The following is an 18,656-nucleotide window of genomic DNA, read 5'->3' as shown; positions in this document are numbered from 1 at the left end:
TACATGTGATTCTACAGTGGTACAGAAAACGTTTTAAGATTCTGTTAGTCTATTTATGCTGTAGGGTAGACTGATGACACACATGTGCAGAAAACATTTAATACTGAATTGATGTGCTATAATGTTGAATGTCAACAATGGTTTATTAAAACAACATCACAGTAATTTATTCCATGTTAATTAATGAATAGAAAGGACATTTAAAACATATTCCATGCAAACAAAATTCCGCGATAACTCCCTTGAGTCACATTAGCTGGAGGGTGTACTGACTACACTGAGTACTGCCCCCCTGTGGAATGGAGGGTGATACAACTTTATCAAACACCCAGTGACTTCCCAGCACACCATGTTCTTCCACAGTCTATTCAGGTCAGGGACTAGGGCCTGCGTATGATTCGTTCATTCATTTTTCCACTTAAAATCAACAATCAAAAACCTAAAATGTTTTTTTTTTTTCTATCTCCGTTTCTAAAACCAAAATAAAAAACATGTATAATGTCAGGTCTGTGTACTTTTGCGTTCATTCACTATTCTATTTGGGTAGGGAAATGGAAAATGGAAAAACTGGTATATGACTTTTTGTTCTATAGTCATTTGCTAGGTAAAAAATGATGTCGTATTTTGACCTAGGATTACAACTGTTGATTCAATGAATGGATAATGTGAAATGCAAAAAAAGAAAAATAAATGTAATTCTAACCTATCTGGACAGTAGGCTACCTAGGTCTGAGCTAGACAGATCTGGAAGTAGAAACAAGACCGTTTTTTGCTCATTCTTTGAGGGGGGGGGGGGGGGGGGTCATATCACCATCTGTGATCCTAATCTGCAACCTGTTGCCAAAGCATGCAATGCTTTGCAGCCATTTCACAGCACCTCACAGACAGACCGTGGATGCGGAGTGTAGATTTTGCAATGTTCACAAACACAAACTCAAGCGAGAAGTAGGGTAGGCTTTCTCATGATGCGCAGACGGAACTTGACGTTTCGTCAGCAAACAGAAGTAGGCTAACGGCCAACCCCGAGTGCATTCAAACTTCTGTAGGTCCAACCCGATGAAAATGTATGACCGGCAGGCGACCAAAGGAACCATTGTTACAGAAAACCTAGTTCAGACGTTTTAGGTAGCGTACTATCCTGTTACAGGGGGGCTACACCGTGCACAACTGAAGCGTTCCATCCGCGATGCGTAAAAATCAATTTTAGAAGATTGGTGTATTTTTATGCTATGCGTCGCGAACGGAACGATTGAAAGACATTTATTTTTCTTTCTTGCATTTTGCATTTCTAAAGTCAACAAGTCAACATTGTCTTTGTAGCATGATCCCTTTAGTGAAAATACGGGATAATTTTCATCTAACAAGTGACTATAGAATTTTAAAGTCATATATCACTTGTTTTCCATTTTCCATTTCACTTTCAAAACAGAATAATGAATGAATGCAAAAGTACACGGACCACATAGTTTTTAGGTAAATTAACGTAGTAGGCTATGCGTTCTATTTGAGTACAACGGTGACTTGCGGGTTAAGCCAACTGTGTTCTAGCAAGTAAACAAAATGAGTGAAGGCCCCCGAGAGCTCGTTTCTGTTTAGAAACGGATATAGAACAAATAAGCGCAAAATATTAATATTAATAAATATTAGCTTTTTGATTGTTGGTTTTAAATGGAAAAACGAATGAACACATCATGCACAGACTGACTAGAATGGTGGGAGCTGCACCCTTGTGTTGTTTGAGTTTGTCCTCTCGAGTGAAACTCTTGCCTCACAGAGTTTAGAGTGCCGGCCCTTCTCCTATGTGACTGAGTCGGTGTCGTTTGAGTGTACTCACATGAGTGAAACTCTTGCTACACTGAGTGCACTTATATGGCTTCTCTCCTGTGTGAGTGCGCTGATGTACTTTGAGATTACAAGGTTGATAGAAACCCTTCCCACATTGAGTACATTGATAAGGCATCTCTCCTGTGTGAATGCGTTGATGTACATTGAGACTTGTCTTTTGAAGGAAACTCTTCCCACACTGAGTACAGTGGTATAGCCTCTCCCCGGTGTGAATGCGCTGGTGATCCTCAAGACGCTTACGTCGAATGAAACTCTTCCCACACTGAGTGCATTGGTATGGTCTCACTCCTGTGTGAATATGGAGGTGAGTTTTAAGATTATGACTGAAAGTGAAACTCTTGCCACACTGAGTGCAGGAGTATGGCCTCTCTCCTGTGTGTATGTTCTGGTGTTGTCGCAACGCAGACCAAAACTGGAAGGATTTGCCACAGACAGAGCAGGAGTTATGTTTTGGTTTCTTCGCCTCTGTGTGTAAGGTGGACGTGGAGGGAGATGATCCTATTCCTGTAAAAAAGGAAGACACAGTCACCTAATCAAACAAATACTGGACCAGGTCAGTTTTAAGTTGCAGCTGTTGCAGTACTGCAGCTGAAGAGATACACAATTCTGTTCTGTTCTCTTCTGAGTGAATGTGCTGGTGTCGATTGAGTGTTTCTTTTCGAGGGAAACCCTTTCCACATTGACTGCAGTGGTATGGTCTCTCTCCCGAGTGAATGCGCTGGTGTCGATTGAGTGTTTGTTTTCGAGTGAAACCCATTCCACATTGAGTGCAGTGATATGGCCGCTCTCCTGTGTGAATGAGCTGATGTTGTTTCAAATTTCCCAGAGTACTAAAAGCTTTGCCACACTGAGTGCAGTGGTATGGCCTCTCTCCTGTGTGAATGCGCTGGTGTTCTTTAAGATCTGAAGCACAAGTGAAACTCTTGCTGCAGTAGGGACAGGAGTGTGGCCTTTGTCCTGTATGTGTGTTCTCGTGCTGTTTCAGCTTCCTCCAAAAGGGGAAGGTTTTACCACACACAGAGCAGGAGTATCGGTTTGATTTCTCTGACTCAGTGCATGAGACGGAGGGAGGGGGAGATGCTCCTTTTCCTGTTTTCCGAAACAAAACAAAAATCAAAACAAGACAATTACTTAACTCTTTAAGCGCCAGGTTTAAAAATTTTTTTTAAAAAAAAACATTAACATTTTCAAAAGGCCATGGTTTGAAAGTGGTCAGAGATAAAGCCCTACTGTAAATGTGAAGAAAAAAATCATTATTGAGTATGATCAAAAGTTTATGAAGGGGGTATATTTTCTCAGCTAATTTGCATTTTATGATGGCGCTGGATGGCAACCACTAGTGATGGGCAAATGAAGCTTTGGTGAACCACTGAACCACAGCAGTGTGAATCTAGCGACACTAGCTGAAAAGCAAAAAGATGGCCGCCACACTTAAATTTTTCAACATAAAAGTCCTTAGGAAACCAATATTTTTGGTTACATATACTGGTTTGGGTAAGGACTTTTATGTTGACAAATCTACATGTGGCAGCCATATTGGATTTTTTCATTAGTGTTGCTAGCTTCACACTGCTGTGGTTTAGTGGTTCACCAAAGCTTCATTTGCCCATCACTAGCAACCACCTCAAATTATGCACCAATACTGGATGTTGAACATATCTGAGAAGATTTTCTTTTTTTTGTCATTTCATCCACATAACAAATGAACAGTAAATTCTTAGCCAAAATTAGTAAACTATTACTATAACCAAAGTCTACTATAGCCTACCATAAAGTAGACTAATAAATCTGTTCCTTTTCTCGGGTGACTGCAGTTCTTCAGAGCCCTATTTTTACTATCCCTGCGGTCTTCACCACGTCAGACACTATGATCACGTTTATGTTGGACAAAGGGTCAGAATAAACATTGTATACTTAGTGAACACTTTCATGCAAACGCGAACAAGCTCATCCATTAACAGACACTGTGACCGTGATCACTGTCAATAGATGATCAATTATCTTCTCTAGAAGTCAGATATTCTCCTTCAGAATCAGAATAGATTAATAAAAGATCCAAGAATGTATCACATGTGAACGTTTTATTCACCACATTGCATGAAAAGTGGGATTTTTGTCACTGTAAATGCCCGGAAATCTGCCTGATTTTCTGCCTGGTTTATAGGCACTTGCGTATACAAGGAATTAGGTCTCTGCATTTATCCCATCTGTGAATTAGTGAACACACAGAGCACACAGTGAACACACAGCGAGGTGTCCAGGTTGGTATTCAGGCCATATAAAGCCATCCTGTATGGTGCTGGCCAACTCCAACATCCTCCTCTTGATTTTCAGATCCTACTCTGCTGGGTCAGCCTGTAGCACCCACCATAGCAACCAGCATGATTACCCTAGCAACCAGCATAGCAACCACATTATTTATGCGTTTTGGCTTATTGGATGTTGCATTAATGCAGATAACATTTGGTCCGTTTTGGTACATGAACTTGGCCTCAGTATTAAGTAGTAAACCACTACTTTCTAACAAGAAAAATCACTTGTGATGGTTGGCAGATCTGTCACTATTGGTCATCCTGGGTCATAATAAATGTAAGCTCCAATAATAAAATTATATATTACATAAAAAATGTATTGCTATGATATGCTATTATATTGTAAATTTGTGTAATTCTATGGAGTACACTATTATTACCATCAATGACATGAATGAATTTATTGGGGAAAGTAAAATTAGCCAGGAACACGTTTATTTTAAAAAAGGTCTTTATTAGCACAAACACACAACTATGTACAAAGCGAGATCTGCCCTCACAACAAATGGGAAGTGTAAAAGATGCCCAAAATCCTACAGCACCGTATGTGGCTGTTTGCCGCCTAGGAGCTGTAGGTAACTGGCGGCATTCTGTCTGAATTCGGCCCTTTTAGCAGGCGTCTGTGGTGCGTTGCCCTGTACTTCGGAATCGCCTCTAATCTTGACTGCAGCGTGGCACACAGCTCGGTGAGCTCCTGGCTGCGAAAGGACGGAGGTCGCACAATCCATCCAGACACCCCGTCAACGATGCCATCTTCCTCATCAGACATCAGGTCTATGGTGGCGCTCTTCCAAAGCTCGACCTCGTCCTCCGCTAGCACACTCTGTCTCGCTTCCAGCAGCTGTAAAAACAATCAATAAAGACAATCAGTACTGCAAGACGCACTGCGTATGGACACAACACATCTATTAATAATGCACCTGAAAAATAGTCTCTCAAAAAAAAAAGTCTTACCCTCTTTCTTCTCGATCGACTCCGAGCTGAACTCTTTGCAGTTTCCGCCTGCGATGCAAGGTCTGGTTGTTTGTACCTGAAGTTCCTGCGGACTGTCTCGTAATAGGTCTTACAGGCAGCTGGAAAACAATTAAATGAGAGTGGTATGAATAAAAAAAAATGTAAGCCACAGAAAATCTAAACATGGAAGGAGAAAACAGTAAAAGTTACTTACACACAATGGAGTCACTATCAGCATTGTGTAAATCTGGACTTGCAGACATGGCTTCAAGCAAATAGGAGGTAACGGCCTCGTTATGAGGTGATGTTAATCTGTGAAAACAAAGTGTATGGTTAAGATCGGTATTTATTAACATATCTATTTCCCTATACAGCATATTGTTTATATCTTACCCTTGCTCCGGTTTGTAGCGCCTACAATTTGTCTCCGAGTTGTGAAGACGGCGTACTGTTTCCTGTAAATTACAAGACAAAAAAAATTCATACATTTATAAAACAACGTACACTGGTACTGCTCACTTGTTCTTTTACGAAGCAACTACTTTTAGCTTGGGCTACTTAAATAAATAAAAAAAATAAAAAAGCTTTTGCTTTAATTCTTACCGCAATCTTGGGATTGTGCACCCGTCTTCTCTTCTTGGAGTTAGTCTCTTCCACACAGTTTTTTAACTCCAAAGCAGCCGAACCGTCCTCCGTGGACAGTAACCTGGAGTTTACCGAATTGCTGAGGTGAGTGAACTGCTCATGCACATCAGCAGCAAACAGAGTGAGCTGACGGGACAGCCCACTGATGGCATCCAGCAGTTTCTTCTCGCTGGTCTGCCGACTGGCTGAAAGAGGTTGATCGCGTCCATGCAGGAGAGTTGAAGGGGAGACACCATCTGTCCAGCCATTGTACATCACGAAACGGCAAAGCAGCAAAAACACAGGACATGGAGGAAAAGGTCTGAGTACTGGAATAAAAACATGTCTGTTTACATGCTCGTCTTGCAAGTACTGCTGTACGGGTGATGACCCTGACCTCATGCGGGATTGGACGAGGACTAGAAGGCTCGTCGGGCTGCTCCAATCACATGCGAGGTCATTATGATTTGTGGGGAGCTGCAGTGCGAATATATGGCGGTCTATAGATTTGTATCTCGTGTGATATTTTGAATATATGTCGGTCTATAGATTTGTATCTCGCGTGATATTTTGAAACAGACAAACTCAGCAGATAAACACAGAAAACAAAATGCATGTGTGTCAAAGATTCAGCGAGTCCATTCCTGTAATTTTTAGAACCAATCTACAGTCATGACTACAGCAATTTTCTTGCATGCGACGCCATGTTAATGCAAACCAAATGACGACGGCACGTTTCTTTGAAGGTAACAGGGTGGATTGGTCCCCAGCCACCAAATCTACTCCAATAATTTGATAAAAATTGAAGTGTGAAAACATTATATAGTGCTTCTAAGCTCACATAAATACATTATATTTTATTTTCTCAATTTTCCTTGACGTGGTGGCTTTGTATTCCCTATAATACAAAAAGTGGTTTGGTCTATTACTAAGTTGAGCTAGACCCTTTCAACAATAAAAACAAAAACAATGCTTGAACATTCTATTTGGGCCCCAATCTACTTCCTCTGCATTAAGATAACATATGGAATGTTAAAACGGAAGCCTTGTGGGGCCAACTATGATGCTGATAATGGAACTCTCTTGAAAGGGTCTATGCATCACCATGTCCCTTCCAGTGACAGACCTGCCAACCTTGAGGTTTTTTTTGAGCAGCACCTCAAGCCGAGAAACATTTCCCACATTGGCATTCATGCATGCAGCCAAAAACAGACATACTGTAGCCATACACGTAAGATACATTTTGGATCGCAACCCATTTTTAATGTCGCACATCTATAGTTAAGAACAGAATTACTCATACCCCTGGCAAATATTGGTTGTTGATTTTCTCTGACTGAAAATGACACGGTCACATGCCAAAAGGTTGCAAGACAGTGTGGAATCAAAAAAAGAAGCGTTTTCATCCATTTTTAACATTTTTATGAAGAATAGCATGGCCAATATTATTCATACCTTTTTTAAATAACCAATAGAAACATATTTCATTGCATTGCACATATTGCACTGTATTCACAGCTAATTATTTTGGTCTTAATTGTGTCTACATTTGATCCAAAGTGTTCCTGAAAATGCAAACTGAATCTTTTACAGTAGCTCTATAATTTTGACAATCTGTTTAGAGCTTAATAATCCTGACCTATAAAAAAACAGTTGTGTTGATGGGGACTGATGTGGATATGTTGTCCATTTTCCTATATCTATTTAATCATGTCTGGTCTATTATAACCTCTTTTCAATCCATTATTATTAGATATTTCTTTTGTAAAGAAATACATCTATCCCTCATGTTATGCCAACATATTCAATTCCCCTGAATATAGGCTACAGTAGAAAGAGGATTATGGACATACGCTGTCGTATGCTGGCAGTTTAAGGGGATAGCCAAAGGGGCAAAGGGGCAGTTTCCTACTCGAAACTACAAAGTTGCTAGTTGCTAGGTCGGTAATCGCCTAAAGAGGGCCACTCAGCCCATGGCAGAAGTGCCAGTCGTCATGTTATATTCGACGTGCCATCAAAATGATTTTGGAAACGTAATGTTAAGGTAAAAAAAATATATATATATTTTTTAAAAATACATTCAATGTAAAATTCTTACATGCTGACTAATGCAAATCACTGATTGCTTTTAAAGTGCCCATATTATGAAAAGAATCTGTGTCTGGTGCTTTCACACACACTTGAAAATGCTCCATGCTGTTTTGAGTGAGATACGGGTTTGTGAATGTATCCTGGCTGCAGTCTGCGGGTGAGATGGTCAAACTCGTCTACGTTATCGGCCAAAACATTTGGATATTCCCACCCACCACCCCCTCCCATCAGAGTATACATACAGTCTCTATGTCTCCAGGTTTAATGAATAATTGCATGGCTTCTAGAGATAGAGGCTAGCTACTGCACTGGATAAACTTGAAAGCAGAGGAAAGATTGATTAGGATTTGCCATTGTGTGTAGGGATGGGCATCGTTAAGAAATGATCGATATCGATGCCATTGTCGAGTCTGCTTATCGATGCGATTCCTTATTGATTCCCATATCGATTCCTGTACCATTTGCTGAACACTAAAGGATGGCTTTGAGAGTTGTTGGCTTTGCATGTCTAATTTAAAGTGGTTTTAGAGAATGAATACCAAATGTGCAATATCAATAAAGTTTCTAAAATTTCTAAAAAAGTAAACATTTCTAAAACAAAGCTTTGTATTGGAATCGTTAGTGTAACCGTTAACGTGTGGATGTCTACGATTCCGATGGATCGGAATGTTTGGAACCGGTTCCTAACCGATACCTGGAACCGATTCCCAAGCCTAATTGTGTGTGTATCCATGGTAAGCCGTTATAACATTTAAATATGGCAAGCCATCAGCAATTAGAATAATGCCAGAAGCAATGAAACTACAGATAGATAATAAACTAAATATATAGTTCAATTTCACGTTGAAAATGTCTTATCAAAAAAGCAATTCATGCATCAACCATTGGTTTGGCCATTTTATTGTAAAAACAAAGTACCAGTTCAGGCGCTGTTTTGGCACCGGCACCGTAAAAGGATTGATTTAGCACCGGTATCGGATAAAACCCAAACAATACCCAACCCTAGTTCCTATGGTCCTGGGGTACTATGACCCCTAGTTTATATGACCCCTAGTTCCTATGGTCCTGGGGTACTATGACCCCTAGTTCCTATGGTCCTGGGGTACTATGACCCCTAGTTCCTATGGTATTATGACCCCTAGTTCCTATGGTACTATGACCCTAGTTCCTATGGTCCTGGGGTACTATGACCCCTAGTTCCTATGGTACTATGACCCCTAGTTCCTGGGGTACTATGATCCCTAGTTCCTATGGTCCTGGGGTACTATGACCCTAGGAATATAGGGATGACTCCTTCTTTACAGGAACAGAGAGGAGTGGTGTATTTATTGGTGTAATAAACTGTTGGGAGTCGGACTTCTCTGACGTCTCTTACCGTTCTCAGATTGGTCGGCATCTCTGCGGTTATGCATCACTGTTGCCCTCTTCAACTGGGCCCGAGACACGTGGTCTGTAGAGGACGGGTCTGATTTAACACTGAGGACTGGAGCCGTGTTTGATTGTTCATCCTAAAACACATGGAGGAAGTGAGAAATGCTAGCCTAGAAATCTAGATGAACCCTAGTGGCAGCAAATGTAATTTGCAGCCAGGGTAGTCTAGCAACTCTCCGTTGGCTTGCAAGCTGGAAAAATGAAACCTGTATCAGGCCAATCACATCGTGTATAGAGTTGGCGATGGTTCCGTGTGAATTTCCTGCTACTTGAAAACAAAGAAGATGGATGGTGCTGCTGACGAACTGCGGTCTTTGAATTGCGACTCGAGTTAAGCTTTTTTTAAATGGGCAAAAGTTTGATCAAGTAGCCAACTAGCTCCGCTGGTGTGAAAATACATGACTCATAAGTTGTAGCGCTATCCTATTGCGTGCAGAGGAAATTTGAAAGACAACCGTTTATCCCGCCCCTCGGATTGAGCACTGCCAATGGTAAGTTCCCAGACCCTACATCTTGATGTGGGTCTGGCTCGTCAGGCTAGAGAAAAGCAACAACTCTACGTTAAACACAAAAAGTAAGAAATGCACTGTGCATAGTGATGCACTGATATTGAAAGTCTGGGGCGATACCGATACTGATCTTTAAAATTCGACTTTGGCCGATACCGATATTTTTATTGACATTGTTTTTGATATACCTTTGCTGGCAAAAAAGTATTCAAAATACATTTCATTTTTTTTTTCAACAAAAAAAATGAGAAGAGAGAGAGAAGAAAAGCACTTTAATCTTGCATCTCCCTCTGCTACTCCCTATGGAAAGTTTTCAGATCTGCACTCTTAGAATAATTTGGCGACGCTTATCAACGATTTAGTCATGGCCAGCAAATTTGAAAATATCAGCCTTTTTGCAGATGGCCGATGGCAGCAAAATAAGGCCCATATCGGCCGATACTAATATATCGAGCTTGCCGATATATTGGTGCATCACACACACACACACACACACACCAGAGCTAGTAAGCGTTGCTGAGCCGTGCAAATATTCCACTCCTCCATAGGCGCCGGAAGTATAGTGGCCAGGGGGCCAATGGCCCCTGCACTTTTGCCTCAAAATATTATTTAATAAAGAATATTATCCACGCAAAAAACGGCGTTGTTAACCTACTTATGGCGATAGTCCTCGGCATCTGACGCTTTTATTTGTGCAGTCACTGACTATCGGGGCGCCTGCAAGAACTTGCTCTCACTCAGTCCTCGCTCGCGTTTCCATTGGAATTCAATAGAAAGAATAGAATTTAGAAATTAGAATTTAGAACTTAGAATTGGTCGAACTCGCCAGCCTCTGAAAGTTTGTTTGCTGCATGATCGCGACACTAATTAGATTAATTAAAATGACATAGCAGAAGCATTAGGGTGCATTTGGGCATGCCTCAGACTCGTGGTGTGGAGCGAAATTGGAGCGGCCGCTCCGGCCTCTAAATTAAAAAGCGCTCCGTGCTCCAACAAAATTCGTTCCTCTTCGCTCGCGTTCCGCTCCGCTCACTAGCTCTGACACACACACACACACACACACACACACACACACACACACCATCAAATATCCAACTTAGTACCTGGGTCTGTTCAGTTTTAACGTCTCCAGCTGAAGAGATGGTCTGTTGTGTTCTGGGGTCAGCTCTCTCTACAGGAGAAAACAGAACAGACTTTAACATTCACATCAATTCATTCAGCAGACAAGTAATGAACACATTTCTACCAGGTGAGCTCAAGTTAGGTTGAGTGTGTGAATGTGAGTATTTAATCAACTTTGAGGGACAGGTAAGACCATGCAGGATCATCCAGATCAAACGTGACAATTTTGCTACATACTATTCCTATTTATGTACCAGTATGCAAAAATGACCTACATGGTTTAGTTCTTGTGCTATGGGCTTGTGAACTTTGACAAAAAAAAACAAAACAGGCCGACTTGACTATTTACATTGTAGATTCTCACTGAAGGCATCAAAACTATGAATGAATGCAACATGTTTTCAGTTATTTCACACTTTTTGTTAAGTACATAATTCCACACGTGTTCATTAATAGTTTTGATGAATCTACAATGTAAATAGTCATGAAAATAAAGGAAACGCATTGAATGAGAAAGTGTGTCCAAACTTTTGGCCTGTACTATATGTACTCACATACTCACTCACCCACACACACACACACGCTATTGTTTTTTCTGTGTCCACATGTTTACCCACATTGTTGTGTGTCTATTTTCTTTGTTTTGTAATTCTACTGTATTACCTGTAACACTGACTTTGGCAACACTGTGTGTGTGTGTGTGTGTGTGTGTGTGTGTGTGTGTGTGTGTGATTGTGTTCCTCTCCACAACTTCTTACCATACTGACTGCACTCCTCATATCCATGAACAGCATTCTCTTCTTTAATCCCAGACACTGGAGCGTCCAGAAGGGTCTGACTGTGAGGCAAGACCATCAGATTTTGACAGTCAGACAACATCAGCGGAATCTGACTGGTAGGCGACGTCATCTGTTCTGACCAGTCCAGCGGCTCATCAGCTGCCGTCTGCTGGTCTGATTGGAGAGGAGAGCTGGGACTCTTGATTTGCTGCAAAACACATAACAGATGTTAGAATGTGTGAGAAAAGTGTGTAGGGTGTGTGTGTAAGTGTGTATGTTTGTATATAAGCAAGGTGCATGGAATCCTGATTTGCTGCAAAAACACACAACAGACGTAAAGAGTATACATCCTTCATATCTAGTCGATTAGACCAGTGTTTCTCAAACTATGGGCCGCGACCGGCAGCTGTCCACGACGAAAAGACTGCTGGTCCGCAGAGCTGCAGAGTCAAATTATGCCCAGCGCTTCTGTAGGCTATATTTATATTTCACATTAGTAAAGCAGTCCTCAGCGCTTCTGAAAGAGTATTGTAGGCTATATTTATATTTCACATTAGTAAAGCAGTCCTCAGCGCTTCTGAAAGAGTATTGTAGGCTATATTTATATTTCACATTAGTAAAGCAGTCCTCAGCGCTTCTGAAAGAGTATTGTAGGCTATATTTATATTTCACATTAGTAAAGCAGTCCTCAGCGCTTCTGAAAGAGTATTGTAGGCTATATTTATATTTCACATTAGTAAAGTCAAATTATGCCCGGCGCTTCTGAAAGAGTATTGTAGGCTATATTTATATTTCACATTAGTAAAGCAGTCCTCTGACGTGCAATGTAACGACTGTAATTATATTTTACATTAGTAAAGCGGTCCTCTGATGTGCATGCTTTCACAAACATTTTGTGAACAATGTATTTTAAACCTTGACTGTTTCGAGGAGCATGTATAACAATATAGTAGTAGTAGTAATAATAATAATAATAATAATAATAATAATAATAATAATAATAATCGCTATGACCATAATGATGTTATGCACTACCCATATAGATAGCTTTCTGAAGAGCACGTATAACAATATAGTAATAATAATAATAATAATAATAATAATAATGGTGATTATAATCATAATGGTGTTATGCACTACCCATATAGATAGCTTTCTGAAGAGCATGTATAACAATATAGTAGTAATAATAATAATAATAATAATCGTGATGATAATCATAATGGTGTTATGCACTACCCATATAGATAGCTTTCTGAAGAGCATGTATAACAATATAGTAGTAATGGACTTCCGGGTTGACGCTGGTCTGCGATGCACGTGTAGCTTACTAGCTCTTCCTCAACAACACCTTAAACTTAACATTTCACTTAATAAAATCAACCAATCGAGTTTAAAGTCGAGACATCATGGCACAGGCAAAGACGGGAGGCAAGCGAGAAGGGGACAGCATGTCACCATTAAAGAAAAAACCGATGATAAGCATGTCGAAGGAGGACATGGACGACGCAATTGCAACAGCAGTAAATATGGCGCTGAAAGAACAACAGAGTGTCCTCAACCTCATGATACAGACAGCTGTAAAGGAAGCTATTAATAGCATCTTAATCCCGCAATTGGCAGAACTAAAAACTCAAGTACAGCAAGCGGAGGATGCCATGGGTGTTTTGGCTAAAGATGTAGATAGTTCTCAAAAGGCTGTTCAAAATAACACTGCTAAAGTGGACTCCCTACAGGCTGCACTGAGAGCTAGCAAGCACCAGGTTAACGGTCTCCATCAACAAGTTAGCGATCTCACCTCTAAACTGACCCAGATGGAAGACCACAGCCGATTGTCCAACCTCAGATTGGTGGGGTTGAAGGAGGGCGAGGAAGGATCCGATCCCGCCGGCTTTCTGACTACTAATCTACCTAAGTGGATACCAGCGTTACAAGGCCGAAATGTCCGCATAGAGCGGGCCCATCGACTTTACAGCGCAGAGAAAGATGCTAACAACAACCGTCCGCGTACACTGATCTTCAAGCTACTGGACTATAACGATCGCCAGGCGATTCTGAAGGGAGCCAGGGCCAAAGCCATTAAGCATGCCGACCATGACCTGCTGTTCTTTCCCGACTACAGCAAAGATACGACCATCAAGAGAAAAGCTTTTGTTCCAATCTACAAGAAAATGACCTCGCTTGGATTACAGCCGTTTCTGCGCTACCCAGCCCATCTTAAGGTTACCTTCCAGGGGAAAAGCCTCAACTTTGATACTCCATCCGACGCAGAGAACTTTATTCGCAACACTTTTCAGAGGACCTCCAGTCAACTCCATGGAGTCTCACAGCGTCAGGAACCAGATGAGATGGAGGCATCATCTCCGCAATAGCCTATAAGCTAGCCTAGTGCCATGTAAGCTTGTACATCTTGGTATATTTTCCGTTCATTTTATTCATCAGTATCATTTGAGCTTTAAATAACATTCCTTCAGCTATCTAGCGTTAATTTACAGACTGCTCAAAGTCTATGAAGAACTCACCTGCCTATTTTTCAGTCTATTTTGTTTGGTTGACTTATGTTCTCCCCGACTACAACGTTATACGTTTATTTGGATCTCTATAAGGGGAGTATCAGTAACGTTATTAGGGTTGTTGAGGACTGCTTTGCATTTCCGCGTAACCGGAATGGTTATGGCGTGTGTGTTGTTGCAATCCTTGGGCTCTACGAGAGTCTGGCGGTTTGCGTGTGTGTACATAGTTGTGTTGTGTAATTCAAGATTTGTTTCCGATACAGTACGACGACATGCTCTTACTACCTGCATTCCCCTTAATTTATGTTTATGTCTTTTTATTTGTGTTTTTTTCCCCCTACTGCTCTGTATTTCAAGTGTTATGTTAATTAGATGGCCAACTTGAATATTATCAGCTGGAATGTTAGAGGTTTAAACTCGCCCATTAAGCGCACTCGCTGTCTAGAATTTCTTAAGCGTAAGCAAGTCTCTATCGCATTGATTCAGGAGACGCACCTGACAGAAGATAACGTAAAGCGTTTCCAAAACAAACACTACAAAGTTATAGCTTACTCGTGCACCTCTTCCAAGTCAAGAGGTGTGTTAATTCTTGCTGAAAGAAAATTACAATATACAGTGGTGGACAATGGCAAAGATAATAATGGTAGATTTGTGTATGTTCTACTTGCTATTAATTATGCAAAGATTTTGTTAGCCAACATATATGCGCCAAACACATTTGATGTTAATTTTTTACCCTCCATCAGTGATTCTTTGTTGAGTTACCGTGACTGTCATAGTATTATAACAGGTGATTTTAATGCAACAGTATGTCCAGAATTAGATAAGTCCAGTAGTACGCCCTCTGCCACACTGCCTCCCTCATCACTTTCTCTCAGATCATTCCTGGCAGACTTAAACATAGTGGATCCCTGGCGTCTCCGCCATGACAAAGTTAAGGCATACTCCTTCTACTCTGGCCGCCATGGCTCCTCCTCAAGAATTGATTATATTTTTATCAGCCCGTCCATCTTAAATAACATTAGTCATATTAATATGCTGCCCATCTTGCTTTCTGACCACGCCCCAGTTATGTGTACATTGACACCAGTTGTTAATCACCCTAAAGTGCGCAGGTGGAGGTTCAATGATTCTCTCCTTAGTAATAAGGCCTTTTTGGCACATATGAAAGAACAGCTTACTGAATTTATTGATCACAACAAAGAAAGCTGCACCAATGCTCAAACAATGTGGGAGACAGCTAAATGTTTCATAAGGGGTATATGTATTGGCTTTTCTTCTAAATTGCATTCTGAACGTAACAAAAGGCTTAATGACATTGAGAGACAAATTACAAGGATAGAGCAAGAGCAATTAACAGCGCCCTCAGTAACCAACGTAAACCTACTCACGGCACTTAGAGGGGAATACCGAAGTATATCCCTTGAAAAAGCAGAGTTTATATTGCATAGAACAAAGCAAAGATATTACTATGATGGTGAACGTCCAAGCAGGCTACTAGCCCTCAGACTTAAACAATGTGAATCTAAAGCACTACTCAATGCAATCCGGACGACAGAGGGCCAAGTTGTAACACAACCTGATAGTATTAATGACGTGTTTAAAGTTTTTTACTGTAACCTCTATGCATCAGAAGGCCAACTAGATGCTGAAAGGTGTGCCACATTTCTTCACAGTCTAGCATTACCTACTTTGGATAGTGTTGACATGGCAGACCTGGAAAATCCTATATCATTGAAAGAACTTGAATCAGCAGTAAAATCCTTAAATAGAGGCAAATCACCTGGTCTGGACGGCCTACCCCCTGAATTTTATGTAGCGTTCTGGGACCAGGTAGGACCATTAATATTAGACTCTATTAACTATGCAATTAAACAGGGATCATTTCATAGAGATCAAAGGAATGCATTGATTACTATTCTCCTTAAAAAAGGCAAGGACCCACTGGAATGCTCCAGTTACCGGCCTATCTCACTGATTTGTGGAGATATGAAAATTTATTCTAAGGTGCTGGTCACTCGTATGGAAACCGTAGTGGGCAAACTCATACACTTTGATCAAACAGGATTCCTTAAGGGGAGGGTTGCATCTGATAATATCAGAAGGCTCTTTCACATTATTGATGTGGCTGACTCTCTTAAAGAGGACTGTGCTGTTTTTTCGCTTGATGCAGAAAAGGCATTCGACCGCCTCGAATGGGGGTATTTATGGATGGTTCTGGAGAGGTTGGGTTTTGGGCCAAAGTATATCTCTATGTTAAAAACTCTATACAGTGGAGCCACAGCCTCTGTCCTCACTGGTTCCTTTCAATCCACACCCTTTAACTTACACAGAGGAACGAGGCAAGGCTGTCCATGTTCACCTTTACTGTTTGCCCTGTCGTTAGAGCCTCTGGCGCAGGCCATTAGAGACAGCAAGGTAATATCCCCTATAACTGTAGACCACTCTAGACATTTTCTCTCGCTGTATGCGGATGACTGCCTTCTTTTCCTCTCTAATATTCAGGAATCCTTACCACATGTTATGACTATTTTCAGATATTTTCATAATATATCAGGGTATAAAATAAACTGGTCTAAATCTGCCATTTTCCCTTTGAATTCAGCGGCTAAGAATACTCAGCTACCAGCCGACATCCCTGTCTGCTTCTCCTTCACCTACCTTGGCATAGAGATTTATCCTAGTCTGCATAAAATTGTTAATGAAAACTTTAATGGAATGAAAAGGAAAGTAGAGCAAGATCTAAAGAGATGGGGCTCTCTTCAAGTAGCAATGCAAGGCAGAATTTCAACTATCAAAATGAATATCTTACCCCGTGTAAATTTTCTGTTCTTCATGATTCCAGTTGCTCCTCCACCTAAATTTATTTCTGAAATGCACTCTCTCATGTCACAGTTTATTTGGGGTGGAAAACGTGCCAGAATTAAATTAACAACTTTACAAAGAAGCAAGCTTACAGGAGGCTTGGCGGTCCCTAATCTACATTTCTATTACTATGCCTTCCAAATTAGGTCATTACAGGTGTGGAGACACCAGGATTCACAAGTCCCATGGCGGGCAATAGAGGCAGCACGTGTTCAACCACACCGCTTAGAGGATTTACTTTATACAGGCACAGGTCGCAAAAATATCCAGCTACGTTATGGGACTATCATAGTTAACTCCCTTAATGTCTGGAGGAAAACCGAAAAAATGCTGGGCGTAACAAGTAAATTTTACAAAACTTCTCCATTATGGAACAATTATAATTTTCAGTCAGGTGGGAAGCCATTTGCATTTCCATGTTGGGCTCGTAAAGGAGTCACTGTTTTCAGTGATTTATTTGACAATACTGCACTGCGCCAATTTTTAGACATAAAAAACGACTTTGATCTGCCAGGTACGTCATACTTCCTTTACCTTAGGCTAAGATCTGCTATGAAGGCTTACGGAGTGCCCTGGGATCAGCAGATTCCAGAGCACCCAATGGAAAAGTGGGTCAGACCCATGCAAAACTCCAGAGGGACTGTAACAGTCATTTACAATGCTATAATCCTTCACCAATCAGGACACCTAGCTGTAGAAAGGGTATGGGAAATGGAATTGAAAACACTTGGCCCACCTCCTTTATGGGAAAATATATGGGAAAACTTGAGTAACGCCTCAAAAAATCTTGCGCATCAACTCATACACTTCAAGCTAATACATCGGGCATATGCTACTCCATTGAAATGCTTCCAAATGAAATTAGTCCCAAACCCTATTTGCACTCACTGCCCAGATCAGGCACTTGGCACAACAATGCACATGTTTTGGGAGTGCACCCCAATCAGACGCTTCTGGACTGATGTATTTTCTATAATGTCATTGTTACTGAATGTTGATATACAACCTACCCCCTCCCTCTGCCTTCTTAATGATGATTCCCAGCTATCCATCACTTTCAACCAACGTAGACTACTCTTGGCAGGGCTTACGGCGGCAAAAAAGACCATCTTAAGGCTTTGGTTCCACTCTAATCTACCCTTAACACAATATTGGCTAACTGCCTACCAGTATATTACCTCTCTTGAGTGTACTACTGCGCGCCTCAACAAGGCCAAACTAACAACTATCCAGGCATGGTCGTGGATTACACGGTCCATACAAGATCTCCTTGTGAAACAGAATATTCTGACCTGAATGTAGGATTTATTATCATTACTATTATTACTATTGTTATTATTATTATTATTCATTTATTGACTTTTTAATTGATTTATTTTTTATGGGGAATGCTTTATACTTCTTAACTAATGTTGACAATGTAACTGCTATCTTTAATATCCTTCACTATATAATTTTTGTCTATCAGAACTATGTATTGAGTGTCGTACTGTATGTACTGTTTGTGGTGTATATGTTCAAGTTAAATGTGACTGTAAATGTAACATCTCATTCTTTTCTAATAAAAAATGTTAATCACAAAAAAAAAAAAAAAACAATATAGTAGTAATA

General features: G+C 40.7%; 2 protein-coding genes across 22 annotated transcripts in view; one reads left to right on the top strand and one right to left on the bottom strand.

Annotated features, from left to right (window-relative positions):
* LOC121718788 (NACHT, LRR and PYD domains-containing protein 3-like) overlaps positions 1 to 18,656 on the top strand; it is a 1,510,793-nt gene that overhangs the window by 537,558 nt on the left and 954,579 nt on the right. The gene's annotated exons all lie outside the window — the stretch shown is intronic.
* The window catches only part of LOC121718884 (zinc finger protein 25-like), a 43,541-nt gene continuing 29,475 nt past the window's right edge, over positions 4,591 to 18,656 (bottom strand). For 7 of the 12 annotated variants that reach the window (XM_042104282.1, XM_042104281.1, XM_042104280.1 and 4 more), the window contains exons 6-13: positions 11,647 to 11,875; positions 10,870 to 10,937; positions 9,202 to 9,334; positions 5,715 to 5,992; positions 5,505 to 5,566; positions 5,326 to 5,423; positions 5,112 to 5,230; positions 4,591 to 4,998 (exon numbers count right to left, since the gene is read on the bottom strand). In XM_042104282.1, the coding sequence (XP_041960216.1) occupies positions 4,720 to 4,998; positions 5,112 to 5,230; positions 5,326 to 5,423; positions 5,505 to 5,566; positions 5,715 to 5,992; positions 9,202 to 9,334; positions 10,870 to 10,937; positions 11,647 to 11,875 (1,266 nt within the window). In that variant the 3' untranslated portion in view covers positions 4,591 to 4,719. The remainder of the gene's footprint in view (positions 4,999 to 5,111; positions 5,231 to 5,325; positions 5,424 to 5,504; positions 5,567 to 5,714; positions 5,993 to 9,201; positions 9,335 to 10,869; positions 10,938 to 11,646; positions 11,876 to 18,656) is intronic. The other 5 variants (XM_042104274.1, XM_042104271.1, XM_042104275.1 and 2 more) reach the window with 2 other exon arrangements.

Source organism: Alosa sapidissima, chromosome 9 (genome assembly GCF_018492685.1).
Source record: "Alosa sapidissima isolate fAloSap1 chromosome 9, fAloSap1.pri, whole genome shotgun sequence".
Taxonomy (NCBI): domain Eukaryota; kingdom Metazoa; phylum Chordata; class Actinopteri; order Clupeiformes; family Clupeidae; genus Alosa; species Alosa sapidissima.
The sequence above is the reverse complement of the archived record's forward strand: the minus strand, read 5'-3'. Positions and strand labels throughout refer to the sequence as shown.